Source organism: Sminthopsis crassicaudata, chromosome 1 (genome assembly GCF_048593235.1).
Source record: "Sminthopsis crassicaudata isolate SCR6 chromosome 1, ASM4859323v1, whole genome shotgun sequence".
NCBI classification, from domain to species: Eukaryota; Metazoa; Chordata; class Mammalia; order Dasyuromorphia; family Dasyuridae; genus Sminthopsis; species Sminthopsis crassicaudata.
In genome coordinates, this window is record NC_133617.1 from 157,955,068 (window position 1) to 157,970,098 (window position 15,031).

Sequence of the window (15,031 nt, forward strand, 5' to 3'; positions counted from 1 at the left end):
TTTAATTATAACCTTTAGCTCTGTACATAAGTCTTCAATGGAATAACCATGGCAGCAAATCAAGACCAACAGTTGGCCAACAGTTAAAAGAAGTACAAAACTTACTGAAGAAAATAGCTCCTTCTTTAAAATTAGAATTGGTCAAGTGGAAACTAATGACTCCAGGAAACGTAAAGAAATTTTAAAAAAATTTAAAAGACTGAAGAAATAAGGAAATATAATAGGAAAAACAACTGATCTGGAAAGTAGATTAGGGAAATAATAAGAACTATTGAACCACCTGCAAGTCATGAACAAAAAAAAAAAAAAACATATACATAAAATTATAAAATATTTTAAAAGAAAACTACCTAGATATTTTAAAAGCAAAAAGTCAAAAGAATCCATTGATCATTTCCTGATAGAAGTCCTCAAAATTAAAATTCACAGGAATGTTATAGAAAAAATGTAGAAGTTCCTGGTTAAGTAGAAAATAACACAACTAACAAGAAAGAAAAAAAATAAGTATTTAGGAGTCAAGATCACACAAAACAGCATCCACCAGTTTAAAGGAGGATATTCTGAAAGAAAAAGAATAGAGGATTACAACCAAGAATAACTTTTATCCTAGAAAACTGATAATTCTACAGGGGGAAGGGCTTTAAATGAAATAGAATATTTTCAAGCTTCCTATGAATAAAATGTTTCACACTCAAAAACAAAACCAAAAAAAAGGATAAAAAAATCTAAACATGAGGGGGAAATCATAATGAGTTCAATAAATTTAAACTGTTATATTATGTGGAGCAAAAATATATGAAACTCCTTAGAACTTGATCATTACTAAGACTTTTAAAGAGAGTCTAATGGTCCTGAGTATGATTTTATTATGTTGAAATAATCTCAAAATAAGAATAGAATGGTAGGGAATAACGCATGCATTGAACAAAGAAGAGAGGAGAATGGAGAAGAATAGCAAAAAATGACTTTATCTAAATGAAGCTTGCAGTTGTGAGTTTATTCAAGGGAGGGGGGGGATTTAATTGGAAGGAGAGTGAAACGTGAACATCACTCATCTGAACTAATTCAAGGAAGATTAAACATACAAACAAGTTGGATACAGGTATTCATACTACCCCACAAACAGGTAGGAATAAAAGGAGTTTAGAAATTGTGGGGAAGAGATGACTTAAGAGGGAGGACAAGTTAAAGAAGGCAGTAGATTGAAACCTTTGAGTGGGTATGGGCTGAGGGGAAGCAGAGGAGGAGGATGAAGGAGGAGAAAAAGAAAACAAGGAGGAGGAAGGGAGGAAGGGAAGAGGAGGAAAAGGAAGTGGAGGAGGAGGAGAAGAAGAAGATAGGATGGAAGAAAATACACAGTAATCATAAACTATGAATATGACTATAAATGAGGTGAATTTACCAATAAAATGGAAGTGGATAATGGAATGGATTAGAAAAAAAAAATAAATTGTATATCTCTAAAAGCTTATACACATAAATAAGAGAAAGATAAGATCAATGAATTTGACATGCAACAAAAAACTAGAATAACAAATTTTTAAAAATTAACCACCAAAACAGACATCCTGAAAAATCAAAGAAGAAATTAACAAAAGTGAGTTTTTTCAACTGAATAAAATTTTAAAATAAATAAAATTGATAGATAATTAGCTAATCTGATTATTTAAAAAAGAATTAGCTTACCAAATGAATCAGCTTCAAAAATGAGAAAGGTGGATTTACAACTAATAAAGATGCAATGAAAGAAAAAAATTGGAAGCTAATTTCCTCCACTAAATATCAATAAAACTGATGCTCTACATTATACAAACTAAAAATTTATCAGATTAATAGAACAACTCTATCTTAGAAAAAGAAATTGAAAAGACCACCAATTTTCTCCCTAAGAAAAATCTCTCAAGACTACAAGAATTTATAAATGATTTCTACCAAATTTAGAAAAAATTAATACCAATACTAAAAATGTTGCTTGAAAAAATAGATATAGGAGTCCTGCCAAATTTCTTTTATAACAAAATTTGATCTTTACATTTAAACCAAGAAGATTTGAAACAAATTATGATAACTGTAGAGCAATTTCCTCAATGAAATTTTTGAGAATTTTTAAAATAAAATACTAGTCAAGAGATTATAGTAATATATTATAAATATCATCCATTATGACCCGGTTGGATTTATGCCCGGAATTCAGGATTGGATAGCTATTAAAAAAACTATAATTAATTAATGTTTTTAATCCATGACTATTTCAACAAACATAACACCCATTTCTGTTTTAAAAAATTTAGAAAGTACAAGAATTTAAAGTGATAGGTAGTATTTATCTAAAACCAAGAGTAAATTATTATGTTCACAATGGTATACACATGAACTTTTGCATAGTATGAGTAAAAGTGTAAGTGAGAATATACAAGAAGTAGTTTGTGAAGAAGTTTGTGGCTAGAATATGGAATTCAAGTGATATAAAGGAATAGAATAGTGCCCAATTGTGGAGCATCTAGAATAACAAAGCACAGAAATTTGAATTTCATTTGTTAGACAAAAGAAAGTCACTGAATATTTTTGAAGAAAGTAATGTTATCATCAGATCTGTCCATAATGAAAATGACACTGGCCACTTAAAAGAAAGTTTTTTTTTCCAATTACATCAGGGTAAAACAACTATGTTCATTACCAACATTGGTATTCAATATTATACTAGAAATGTTAGCTATAGCAATAATCCAAAAAAAAAAAATAAATTGAATAAATATAAGCTACAAAAAACCCCCAAAATTATCACTTTTTGATAACTGTAAAATTTTGAAACAACTTCAGCAAAGCTGAAAGATATAGATTAAATTCACATAAATTATTGGCATTTCTCTATGTTACCAACAAAATCCAATAAGAAAAGATAGAATAAGAAATAATGAGAGGAAGAGACAAGGGGACAGCGACAGGAAGGGAGAGGGACAGAGAGAGGAATAGGGAGAGGGGGAAAGGGACGAAGAAAGAGGAGAGGAAGAAAAAGAATGGGAAAGGGAGAAGAACAGGGAGAGGGAGAGGAAGAAGGAAGGAGCTGTGTCTTCTTACTGGCCAATTCCAGTTGGATCCTCAGTAGTGTTGTTCATGGTCCTAGTCACAAAAATTGTTTTTTGTCCTTCATTCTGAAAAAGGACTATGACATCAGGAAGGGGATGACAAGAATTGTGAGTGAATTGCATTGAAGTGAGGGAAGCTATGTACTCTTCCCTAACTTTCTCCTTCAGAGCCAAAGACAGTATAAAATACTTAGGAATATATCTATCAAGACTCACAAGAACTGTACATAGTCTATAAACAAGATGCAATCTGAAACACTTTTCATACAAATAAAATCCTGTCTAAATTATTAGAGAAATATTAATTGCTCATGAGTAGGCTGTGACAAAAAAAAAAAAAAAACCTATACAACTTAAATTTATTTATTCAGTGTCATATTAAGCTACCAAAGAATTATTTTGTAGAGGTAGGAGGGGAAATGACAAAATTCATCTGGAGGAAAAAAATTCAAGGTAATCGGAAAACCTAACAGTACCAGATCTCAAAATATACTACAAAACTGAAATCATCAAAACAATTTGGTGTTAATTAACCTAAACTAGAAATCACTCAGTTGAACAAATTAGGTAAACAATATCTAGAAGCAAATGACCACCATAGCCTAGAGTTTAGTAAACCCACTGATCCACATTATGGCAAAAACATATTATTTGACAAAAACTGTTGGGAAAATTGGAAAGTAGTTTGGCAGATACTAGGCATGCAGCAATATCTCATATTGTATGACAAAAGAAGCTCAAAAAGTATACATGATTTAAACGTAAAGGGTGATTTCATGAGCAAATTAGGGGACTGGGGAAGAAATTATCTTGCCAGATCTATGGATAAGGATATATAGATTTCATGACCCAACAAAATATAGAGAAGTTCATAGAAAGAGAAATTAATAATTTTGATTATATAAGGTTTTTTTGCACCAACAAAACCAATTCAGCCAAATTTCAAAAAATAATCAGGAAAACTGAAAAAAAAATTGTAGCAGACATTCTAAAACATAAGGGGAATAAGTCAAATTTACAATAATAAAGTCCATTACTCAGTTGATAAATGGTCAAATGGTATGTTCGAACATGATTAATGTAGAAATATTAGATATGTTTGTAATATATTTTGTTTTTCTTGATTTCTCATTGTATGGGGAAGAGGGAAAGGGGGATGGGAAAGAGAGAATTGGGGCTTAAAAATAATGTAAAAGTTTGTTCTGTAAAAAAAAGTGAAATGTTTACCAAAAGTAAAAATACATTTTTAAAACATTCCTTATAAGAATTGAGTTTGAATTTGAAATTGATTATAAATTACTTTTAGATTTGTTGAACATATGATCCTATAGAGACCTCAAAAATATTCATATCATCCTTTCATGAAAGATAAGATCTTTCAAGACATCTTAACATGCAGATATTTTAAGATATATTTAAAGGGATCTTCAGTTCTGGGAAAGCCATTCTCATCACAGGGGATTTATTCCACTTTTAGACAGTTCTGATTATTATAAGGTGTTTTCTTTTTTTAGGATCCAAATATGGATCCCTATAGTTCCATTGCTTGCTCTTAGTTTTACTCTTTAGAGGCAAGCAAAGCATGCTTAATTATTATTCTACATTATAATTTTGAATGGTATTTTTCAAGCTCTCACTTTCTGATTCTATACATAGTAAAAATGAAGAAAACATGATGAAGGGTAAAAAGTTTCAGCATCTTGATACTTTATCATAACTAAGAGACTATCTTTTTATGATTATGATCCTCTAGTTCTGGCCCTTTCCTGGTCAATAGCACCAGTCTATGATGAGAAATTTTATATTGTTGACATTCTCCTTTTTCTCCTTGATTAAGTTATCTTACTTGTTCTCTAGAGAAATATACCATTATGAATTTCTTCCTACCTAACTACTTTTTCTCTGTATTTCTTCCTCTAAAGGTAAATATAAAAAAATTCCATTCCTAGTCCTTTTTATCTCTCTCATATCTCTTAGTAATTTCATTCTTTTTTTTGCATTTGTGTCACCTCTTCATAAAATACCTTCAACCAACATCTACAGTCCTGACCTCTTTTCTGTACTCTAAATTAGGATATCTGGAGGCAGCTAGGTGGCTCAAGGATAGAGCACCAGACCTAGAATTAGAAAGATATCTCCCTGACTAAAGTCAGATATTTATTAGTTGTGATCCTGAGCAAGTCACTTAAATCTGGTCGCCTCAGTTTCCTCATTTGTAAAATAAACTGGAGAATGAAATGGCAAACCATTCCAGTATCCTTGCCAAGAAAACTCCAAATGGAATTGCAGAGCCAGACAAACTAAAAAAAATGACAACAATATTATCTATCAAATAAAGACTGAACTCCTTGGCTTGGAATTCAAGGTCCTCTCCAGAAAAGCTCTAATGTACCATTTCAATCTTATCTTATACTAAACTAGAAAAATAATACATACTATACAATCCAACCAAACTGGATTATATACCAATCCTAAATATGCTCTACTTCTTTGCTAATTCTCTACATTTGATCATACTCATCCCTGCTTCTATAATGTTCTTTCCTAAATATGTTATTGATATCCTTTGCATCTTAAAAAGTCTAGCTAAACTTCTATCTCTTATTAAGAATTTTTTTTATCTTTCATTCAACTCATATACCAATTGTGTTGTTGTAATATATTATATGTATATATATGTAAACATATAGATGTGTGTATATGTCTTATCATATTAGATGATGAAGTTCCTTGAGGGTATGAATTGCCACTTTTTTTGTCTTTGTGTCTTATTCATATTTATTACACATAGTAGTGAAATGTTCAAGTCAATTTGTGAGCTCATCAATTTGGATAGTATCTCCAGTGATTCAGGTCCATTCTGTATAGTTTTTGTTCATGGTCTCTCATATGTTTGTCTCAGGAGGTTTCTTAATACTCTATTTATAATTTTTTCTATGTTATCTTAAAGACACCAGTGTAGTACTTAGATTGTATAATAATCAACCATCTACCTCACCATATGAACAGAACACCTTTAACATATATTTCTTTAAAGAAATTCTTTACTCTGTTTCTTCTTTGAAGTCCCTAACTTGTTCTATATTGTAGCCTATTTACATCTACCCTACTACTCCTTATAGTTCTCTCATGTATTCAACAATACTCATTTTTAGTATTTCACAATATTGGTATTTTTAAAATGAGACTTCAGGAGAAGTTTGGACTCTAGAAAAGTTTTACAGTTTCCTGGATTTTTTGTATATTCTTATTTGTCAAAATTTTCTATTTGTTGATGATTTACCCATGATAATGTTAAAAATTTTTCTTGAGTGAAATGTTTGCAAAAAACTATTTTCTCAGAACTTTTTCCATGTCTATTTTCTTAGTTTTATATTGCATGTTTTAGAAAAAAAAGCCTTGAAGATCTCTTTTTATCTTCTAACGGTGTCAACCAGGCAATATATTTTTGTTAGTTGATAGTGACAAGTTAAAATGCAGTTATAAAGATGAGGCCTAATTTTTATACACTTGATTCTTGGGAACACAAGAAATCTATCACGTGACAAACTGATTTCTTCACATCAAGATAGTGTAGTAAAAAAAACAAGAGCTTCCAGAAGACTTGCTTTTGGTTGTCAGCTCCATCATTCATTATTCATGTGACCTTTAGAAAGCCACTTTTTAATCTTCCTAATCCTCAGTTTCATCATCTTAAAAGTGACGTGCTTATTCTCACACTACTTACCCTCATGGATAGATAAAATGAGACAATAGACTTTAGCTCCATCTTAGCTAAATTTTGTATACTCAAAATAGGGAATTAAAAATAACTGTTGCTATATCGAGTATTCTTATTAAATGTTAACCAGGAGCTAAATACAATGTGGAAAGGCTCTCCAACAAGGAGTCATTCATATATATGTTAAGATTTTTTTGATCAGAGAATGAACAACTCTCTTGTAATTAATGGCCACATCAGGCATTAGAAAGGGAAAAAGTATACTTCAAAAAGGTGTTTTCCAGTGCTGTAGAGAATGTCTTATATGAAATCCAAATAGAAGAGGGGATTTCCTAAAGAAAGCAAAGTCTTCCAGATGCTTTTATTTACCAATGATGTTTTGCTAATTACATCAAGCCCCAGAACATCGCAGGGCCTCCTTGATTAGATCCATGAATAATCAAAAGAGACTGACATAACAATTCAAAAAGGAAAAGCTAAATGAATGAAAAAATATCTGTTGTCTAGACAATGACATTCACCTAGACAGATTTGCTCTGAATTAGAGTATAAATACATAATATTTGGGAAAAGCTTTGAAGATTGTTAAGTTGGGCCTAGAATTATATAGGAAGAACAATATGACTTGGATTACACTGAGAAATTATAGAGATCTTTATGGGTTCCTAAACTGCTCCAGAACAAAGACATCATTTTTAACACAAATTTTGTCTCAAGAGTTTTGCATGATTACTGGTCTTGTAATGCAGCAATCACCAAGGTATCAAATTTGTGAGTGAGCCAAAAAGCAATTGAGGTGTACATGTGGTAGATACAAGTAAATCATAGCATGGCTCATTATCAGGGACATAGTAGAGGAAAGTAAGAAAGTGGAAGTAAGTAGGGCAGGAGTGAGGTAATAAATGAATAGCCACCAGTGTTCACTCATATCCATGAAATGTAAACAAAAAAAAAAAAAAAAAAAAAAGACCTAGAAATGTAAAAAAGATCTAGAAAAAGTTTTTCATGGACTTTTTGCAGAGAATCTGTGGGAGAAATGGAACACAAATCAAGCACAGTGAAAAAGAAATGAGTTACAATTGTTCCTATTAAGGAAATGTTCACACCAAAGACAGGAAAACAGAGTGGCAGCATGGTGTTAATTGATAGTTGGCCACAAATTCAGGAAGTCATGAATTCAAATCCTACTTCTAAGCAATATCCCGACCCTGGGCAATTCACTTCTCTCAATACCTTTCAGCCAACTAGATTTTAAATTGCAAACTTCATAGTGGTATATCCTCTGTTCCAAAAACAAACACACACACACACACACACACACACACACACACACACAAAAACACTTTATTGATTTTAAAAAGTTATTGAATATATACATTATTAATTACATAATAAATCCAGCAAAAAGTCTATACCATGGATAGAAAATGTTTTTAGGGGTAGCTAGGTGGCGCAGTGAATAGAGCACCAGCCCTGAATTCAGAAGGACCTGAGTCCAAATCTGGTCTCAGACACTTAGCACTTCCTAGCTGTGTGACCCTGGGCAAGTCACTTAACCCCAGCCTCAGAAAAGGAAAAAAAAAAAAAAAGAAAAAGAAAAAGAAAAAAAATGTTTTTACAATAAGAGAAAAGATTCAGAGCACTTATAAAATAAAACTTGAAGGATATTGTCCAAGAAAAAACCATAAGCAAAATAGGTTCCTAATTTTAAATCATATTAAATAAATTATTAATTCTCTAAATAATAAGACAAATCATACCATAAATATGCATTTGTCCTAATTTGTTTCTAATCATCACATCTAGGTGGTCTTTCTTTACTAAAAGTAATCATTAAAATGATCCTATTTATTGAGTTTGAGGATCTAAAAAGGCCAGTTAGCAGTGTTAGCCCAATTCTCTAGTAATGTTTTAATTCTCTTTTTTTCCTTGACCAACAGTTCTAGGTAAACTTTTTCAAGCTTCTTAAGCATCCTAAGAAATATAAGCAAACAGCATGCTTTTTTCAGTCTGAATTGAAGGAAAAAAACCATCAAAATATTAACAAACTTTTCAAAAGATTTTTAATATATTTTCCTATATGATCCCCTCCAAGTCTAAATCTATGAAATTATAACTGTAGGCTGCTCTATTGAGAAGATGGGCTTTCTAATTCAAGGAAGTATATCCTTTTATATTCTAGCAACAGTAACATACTTATTTACTTTAGTTTCTTCTTTTGACCTATAATACAAATGGACGTTTTAGAGCTAGACTTGTAATGTCATTGATATAAATGACTCCCTCTGGATGCAGAGCAACAACTTTCTCCAAATTATAGATCTAGAGAGTAGCCTAAAGCATTAAAAAATGAAGTGACTTACCCATGATCACATATTTAAAAAGTCAAAGTCAGTATTTAAACCCAAGTCTTCTTGATTCCAAGAACAGACCTATTTTTACTATGCCATACTGTCTCAATCACTGAACACTGGAGTTACCATGCCCATGAAAACTTACGTTTATTTCCTACTAAATTGTTTTCTTAAATCATGGCATTTATTCTAGGGAAATGGGTTAAGAATCAATTATGTGATACCCATATTATCTCCCCAAATTACATACCCTCTTATTTATCTATAAATTTAAAAGTCAACATTTTATTCTTACCCAGCTTTAAGTCCTTTGATTTCACACAGTTTTTCTAGTTGTACATAATTAATTTTTTTAGACGGCTCTGCCACAAAAAGAAAAAAAAAAAAAAAAAAGAGAAGAAAAATTTTAAATAAGCAGTTTTCTAAAGTCACACAAACTGAGATAAATGTATAAATGAAGTTTAATGTGCACAGAAAATCCAGTGACTATTGAAATGAAATGTTAGTAGCATTAAACTGATGTAAGTAACATTGAATTAGACAAGAAGCTAGGTTAAAATATTGTTTCATTAGGTTATTCAATAAAAACTGAATAGATTAGCAAGTACATACTAGACTCTCTTCTATGTACTGACTATTCAATGGGGGAAAAAAATCAGCTCCTACCCTTAAAAAACTTACAATCTACTTTATGTGCAGACATATTTATACCAAACTTATACAAAATAAATACAAAAAACTTGAAGAGGGGGACAGAGGGGACACCATAAGCTAGCAATTGGAGAAAATCAGGAAAAACCTTGTGTTAGAGGTAACGTTTGAACTTAGCTTGGAAGTAGTGCCTTAAGGACATTGAATCCAGATGTGTCTCTTAAATTTTGGGTTGCCACAGAGAAAGAACATTTCCTAAAACAGGAACTTTTCCATAGGAAGATAAAGAAGAGTTACTTCTAGACACTTTCTGGAGGTTGGAGAAGGAAAGGAAAAGTGAGCTATTCAATTTTTGCTCTTAATTGTATATTATTATATCTTGTGCTCTATTTCAGTGATCTCCAAAGGAGAAGATAGTGAATACCCAAAAAGGGATTCTACCTCAACTTTATTAGGTAGGTGATTGCCTAATCAGAAGACAGAAAGATGGAATGAATTCTACTTTCACCCACCCACTCCCCAGCAAATCGTGAACTTATCTGTAATATAATTACACCATGCTCTTCCACAACTGGCCTGGCCTTCGATAGCTGCCTGGAATGGCCTCCTCAATTCTCATAATATCTAACTTATAATTACATAGATATAAACTATATATAAAGAGTTCCAAAGAACTCATCTACACTCATCTCTCATCACCACAGAAACAGGTTCTGAGTGATTAAGCTTCTACCACTACTTTATATTCTCTCCTAGCTGCTTTCTGTCTCCGTCCCTCTGTCTCTCCCTCTCAGTCTCTCTCTCTTTCTCCTTCCCTCTCTCCCTCTCTCTGTTTCCATGTTTCTCTGTCTCTGTCTGTCTCCTTCCCCCGCCCCTTTCTCTCTCTTCATTTTTCATTTACAAATTTATCAATAACTAGTACAGAATAATAAGGCATTCTCAGACATTCTAGATTTCAATTAAATCACCCCTAGTCACTGCTCTCCCAACCCCCCACCTCCATCTTTGTCTCTTCTAAACTTTATTATTCCTATGGAAGATACCACTATCTTTTCATTTTCCCAAATTGTCAACCTCTTACTCATCTTTGACTCCCCTACTCAATTGAAATTCCTCTCTTCAAAGTCACCACTTTTGTCTTAATTGTCAAATCTGATAATCCTTTTATCAGGCCTCCTTGGCCTTTTTCAGCATTTAACACTTTTAACCACCTTCTCCTGGATAACCTTTCTTCTTGGTATTGTTCTTACCCCGTTATATCATCCTACCTGTGTCACAACTCCACCTCAGTCTCCTTTGCTGAGACATGACTTACAATGACCCTTTGACTATGTTTATTCCCAAAGGATTTGTCCTGGACCTTTTCTTCTCTTCAAGAGCTCTTTCCCTTGGCTATTTCAACAACTCCCTTGAGTTAAATTATCATCTCTATGACAGTCTCAACAGCACAAACTGTCATTCTGAATGGAATGTCCAAAACGGAACTTATTCATTTTCCCTGCTTCTTTTCCAGATTTCCCCGTTTCTAATCTTGCCATTTCTACCTTCCAATACTTATGGAATCATTCTCTTTCTTGTTACTCACACAATAGCCACCCTAGTTCTGGCCTTCATCATATCTTGCCCTGGATGATTGCAATAGCCTCCTAATTGGTCTCTCTGACTTTATTCTCTTCCCACTCCATTCCATTGTCCACACAACTGCCAAATTAATTTCCTAGAATGAAAGTATGACTACTTCCCTATTCAATCAATACTACTGGTTCTCTATCGATTCTTTTGTTGTTCACTCATTCAATCATGTCTTACTCTTTGTAAATCCATAGACTAGGAGTAGGGGATCTTTTTTCTGCCAAGGACCATTTGGATATTTATGATTATATAACTGAAGAAGTGGGAGGCTGGTTGTCATCCCTAGCTTTTAGCTCATCATCGCCTCTGTTTTTACCTTAGCAAATTATTTCATGAGCCCTTACATATAGCCTGTGGGTTTGGGCTCACCCCTGCCATAGACTGGCACACACCTAGCATTTCTATTCTATTCTATTTTTCACCATCTCCTCAAGTTCATCCTGGCTTCTGGTTGCTGAATTTATAACATTATCTATGTATCTCATTCTCTACCATCTCTTTTTCCTTTTGCCTTCAATCTTTCCTAAAATCAGGGTTTTTTCCTAAGATTGTCTTTTCATTATGTGGTGAAAATAATTAAGCTTCAGCATTTAACCTTACAATGTGTAGTCTGAATTAATTTCTCTAAATATTGACTGATCTGATCTCCTTGCTGTCCAAGGGATTTTCAAGATTTTTCTCCAAGATAACTTAAAAGTGTTGATTTTGCAGCATTCAGAATTCTTTATAGTACAACTCACACAATCACACATTACTACAGAAAAAAACCATAGCTTTCACTATATAGTAAAAATGAGGTATTAGATATCTTTCCTTTTTTACTATGCTGTCCAGATTTGCCATAACTTTTCTTCTGAAAAATTTAAATTGATTCTATATCACTTTTTTAATTGAAGTAACAATTAATGATTCTGCCTTGTATCTTCCTAAATCAGGGTAGTTTGCCTCTGAACTTAGTTCAGAATTAAGTTGGCGTATAATGAGTTAAATTTAGATATTCATTTCTCTTGTTATTGTTCACTGTTCTATTCTTACTTCAAGGAATTTAGATAACCTTGGAGAATGTGATTGGCATAAAAGAGTCATCTAATATCTTTACATCACAAAGTATCCTTCAAGGATGTATAGTTTACTGTCCAAAAATATTTGTCAATTATCCCTAGACCTTTGCAGCTGGATTTAAATAATTAACACTACTTAAGTGGAAGAGGTAAGGAGAGGTGTTATTGCTAGCTTATTACCAAACTTCAACCAATCATGTTGTCCCTCTCACCTCAGCTTTGTAATCAATCCTGTTGACTTCAACCCCATGATGTCACCCATCCTATACTCTTCTTTGTTCTGTGTTCATAAAAATGAGTTGCATCTTTAATTCAGGGTATTTGGCTAGAAACTAAGGCAAACCCTGACCCATTTTATTCTCAGGCTACTATCCCTGATAATAAAATATCTTGCTTGGAGAAACATATCTCAATTTACTTTTTCATTAAATTTCACTAATACTCCCAAAGAGCAAAATCTTAAGTTTATGGCTAGAGTTACCATATGCAGTGCTCTTTGAGCTCAAGAATATAAAATCTGATACTACTTCCATTTCTTCTCCTTCTCTTTGCCAGGAAGTAATGAGATCACTTTCCATGATCTTACTTTTCTTAAAATATTAAGCCTCAAGCTAGCATTTATACTCTCCTCTTTCCCCTTTATTAAGAGGCTTCTTGATTCTTTCTGTCATCAGAGTAGTACCATCTGCATAACTGAGATTGTGGATTTCCCCCCCCCCCCAGAATCCTGAAATTCTTAATTCCAATATAAGTTAAATAAATAAGGTGAAAATATATAATCACCTTGTACTCCTTTTCCAATCTTAAACCAATCAGTTGTTCTATGTTTACTTCTGTTACTTTTTGATCTACAGACATTTTCCTCAGCAGGCAAATAAGATGATCCAGTACTCCCATCTCTTTCAGCACTTACCACATTTTGTTGTGATACACAGAGTCAAAGGCTTTAGTGTACTCAATGAAACAGAAGTAAACATTTTCTGGAAATCCCCTGCTTTATTCGTAATCCAGCAAATGTTGGCAATTTGGTCTCTAGTTCCTCTATGTCTTTAAAAACCAGCCTGCACTTCTATAATTCTCAGTTCACATTTCACTGAAGTCTACTTGCAGAATCTTAATCACAACCTTGCTTTGTGTAAAATGAGCACAATTGTTCAGTAATTTGAACAGTCTTTAGCCTTACCTTTTTTTAGGATTGACATCAACTTCTCTTTCTAATCCAGAGGTCATTGTTGAATTTTCCAAATTTGCTGGCATATCAAGTATTGTACTTCTCCAGCATCACCTTTTAGAGTTTTGAAATTCCCTCACCTTCACTAGTCTTATTGTTAGCAATACATGACTTTATTATCCAAGATATCTGACCCTAGATCAGAAACTATACTATCAGGATTATTGATGATGTTAAAATCTTTCTTGTATAGTTTGTGTATTCTTGCCACCTCTTCTCAATCTATTTTGCTTCTATTAAGTCCTTATTATTTTTGTCTTTTTCATGCCTATTTTTACATGTTATCTCTAATTTTCTAAAGAGATCTCTTGGCTTTCCCATTCTTTTCTCATGTTTTCTTCTATTTCTTTGCATAGTTCATTTAAGAAAAACTTCTCCCCCTCCCACTGGAATGGGCTAGAAAAATGGTGGATTTTAAAGTGATGAAAATAAGTTTGAATCCTGCCTTGAGGCCCTTTCAAGATATGAGATTTGAGACAATTTATTTATTCCCAGTCTTAATTTCCTCAAATTTTAAAATGAAGATAATAAAGCACCTACTTCAAAGAGCTATTTTGATGATCAAATAATATAAAGAAACTACTTTGCCAACTTTGTAATGCTATGTAAAGGCTAAGTTATTGTTATTAGTTAGCTTTGTTCAGATACAAGTATAACTAGATGACTTCTCAAGTCCCTTCCCAATCTGAGATTCTGACTTTGGATGACTTTGAGAAAATACTTCCTTGTAAATTTTTCATCCCACTAAAAAATACTAGAACACGTTCCCCATAGATTAGCATAAGATTACTAACCAAGAATATGAGGAATCTCATCCTTCACCATCAGTGTTTAGGCTGATTGTTGGACTTCAGCTTTGAGGATGCAAAAAAGACCATATCAACTGCAAAGACATATGATCTAATCTTGGTGGGTCTTTAATTCTGAAGACTACTAACTAGTTCTGATTCAAGTCTCTCCAGAAGTTCATCTACTTTAAACAAGTTAGAAAGCCTGAGAACTCCCCAATTATAGCTACAAACACCCTAATAATTTGATAGAGCCAGGTCACAACATCAATTTTCAGTCTATGTATCAAAGTGAAGTATCCCATTTCCATGTTCCATAAGGATGATCCTCATCATAGAATCAGAGGATCCTGTGATAAAGACCATCAAGTCAAGCCACCTATTTTAAAGCAGAAACTTAGGCTAAGAGATTCAGAAATTCTCCCAAATGGTAAGTATTTGAAATAGGATTTTAACTTAGGTCTACACAAGATAGAAGAAAAGTCATGAATTTATAAGCATTTTCAA

The 15,031-nt window shown here is 32.7% G+C and overlaps 1 protein-coding gene across 2 annotated transcripts in view; it reads right to left on the reverse strand.

Moving 5' to 3' along the window:
* CNBD1 (cyclic nucleotide binding domain containing 1) overlaps positions 1-15,031 on the reverse strand; it is a 529,678-nt gene that overhangs the window by 498,658 nt on the left and 15,989 nt on the right. For both annotated transcript variants that reach the window (XM_074284959.1, XM_074284949.1), the window contains exon 2: positions 9,457-9,523. In XM_074284959.1, the coding sequence (XP_074141060.1) occupies positions 9,457-9,523 (67 nt within the window). The remainder of the gene's footprint in view (positions 1-9,456; positions 9,524-15,031) is intronic.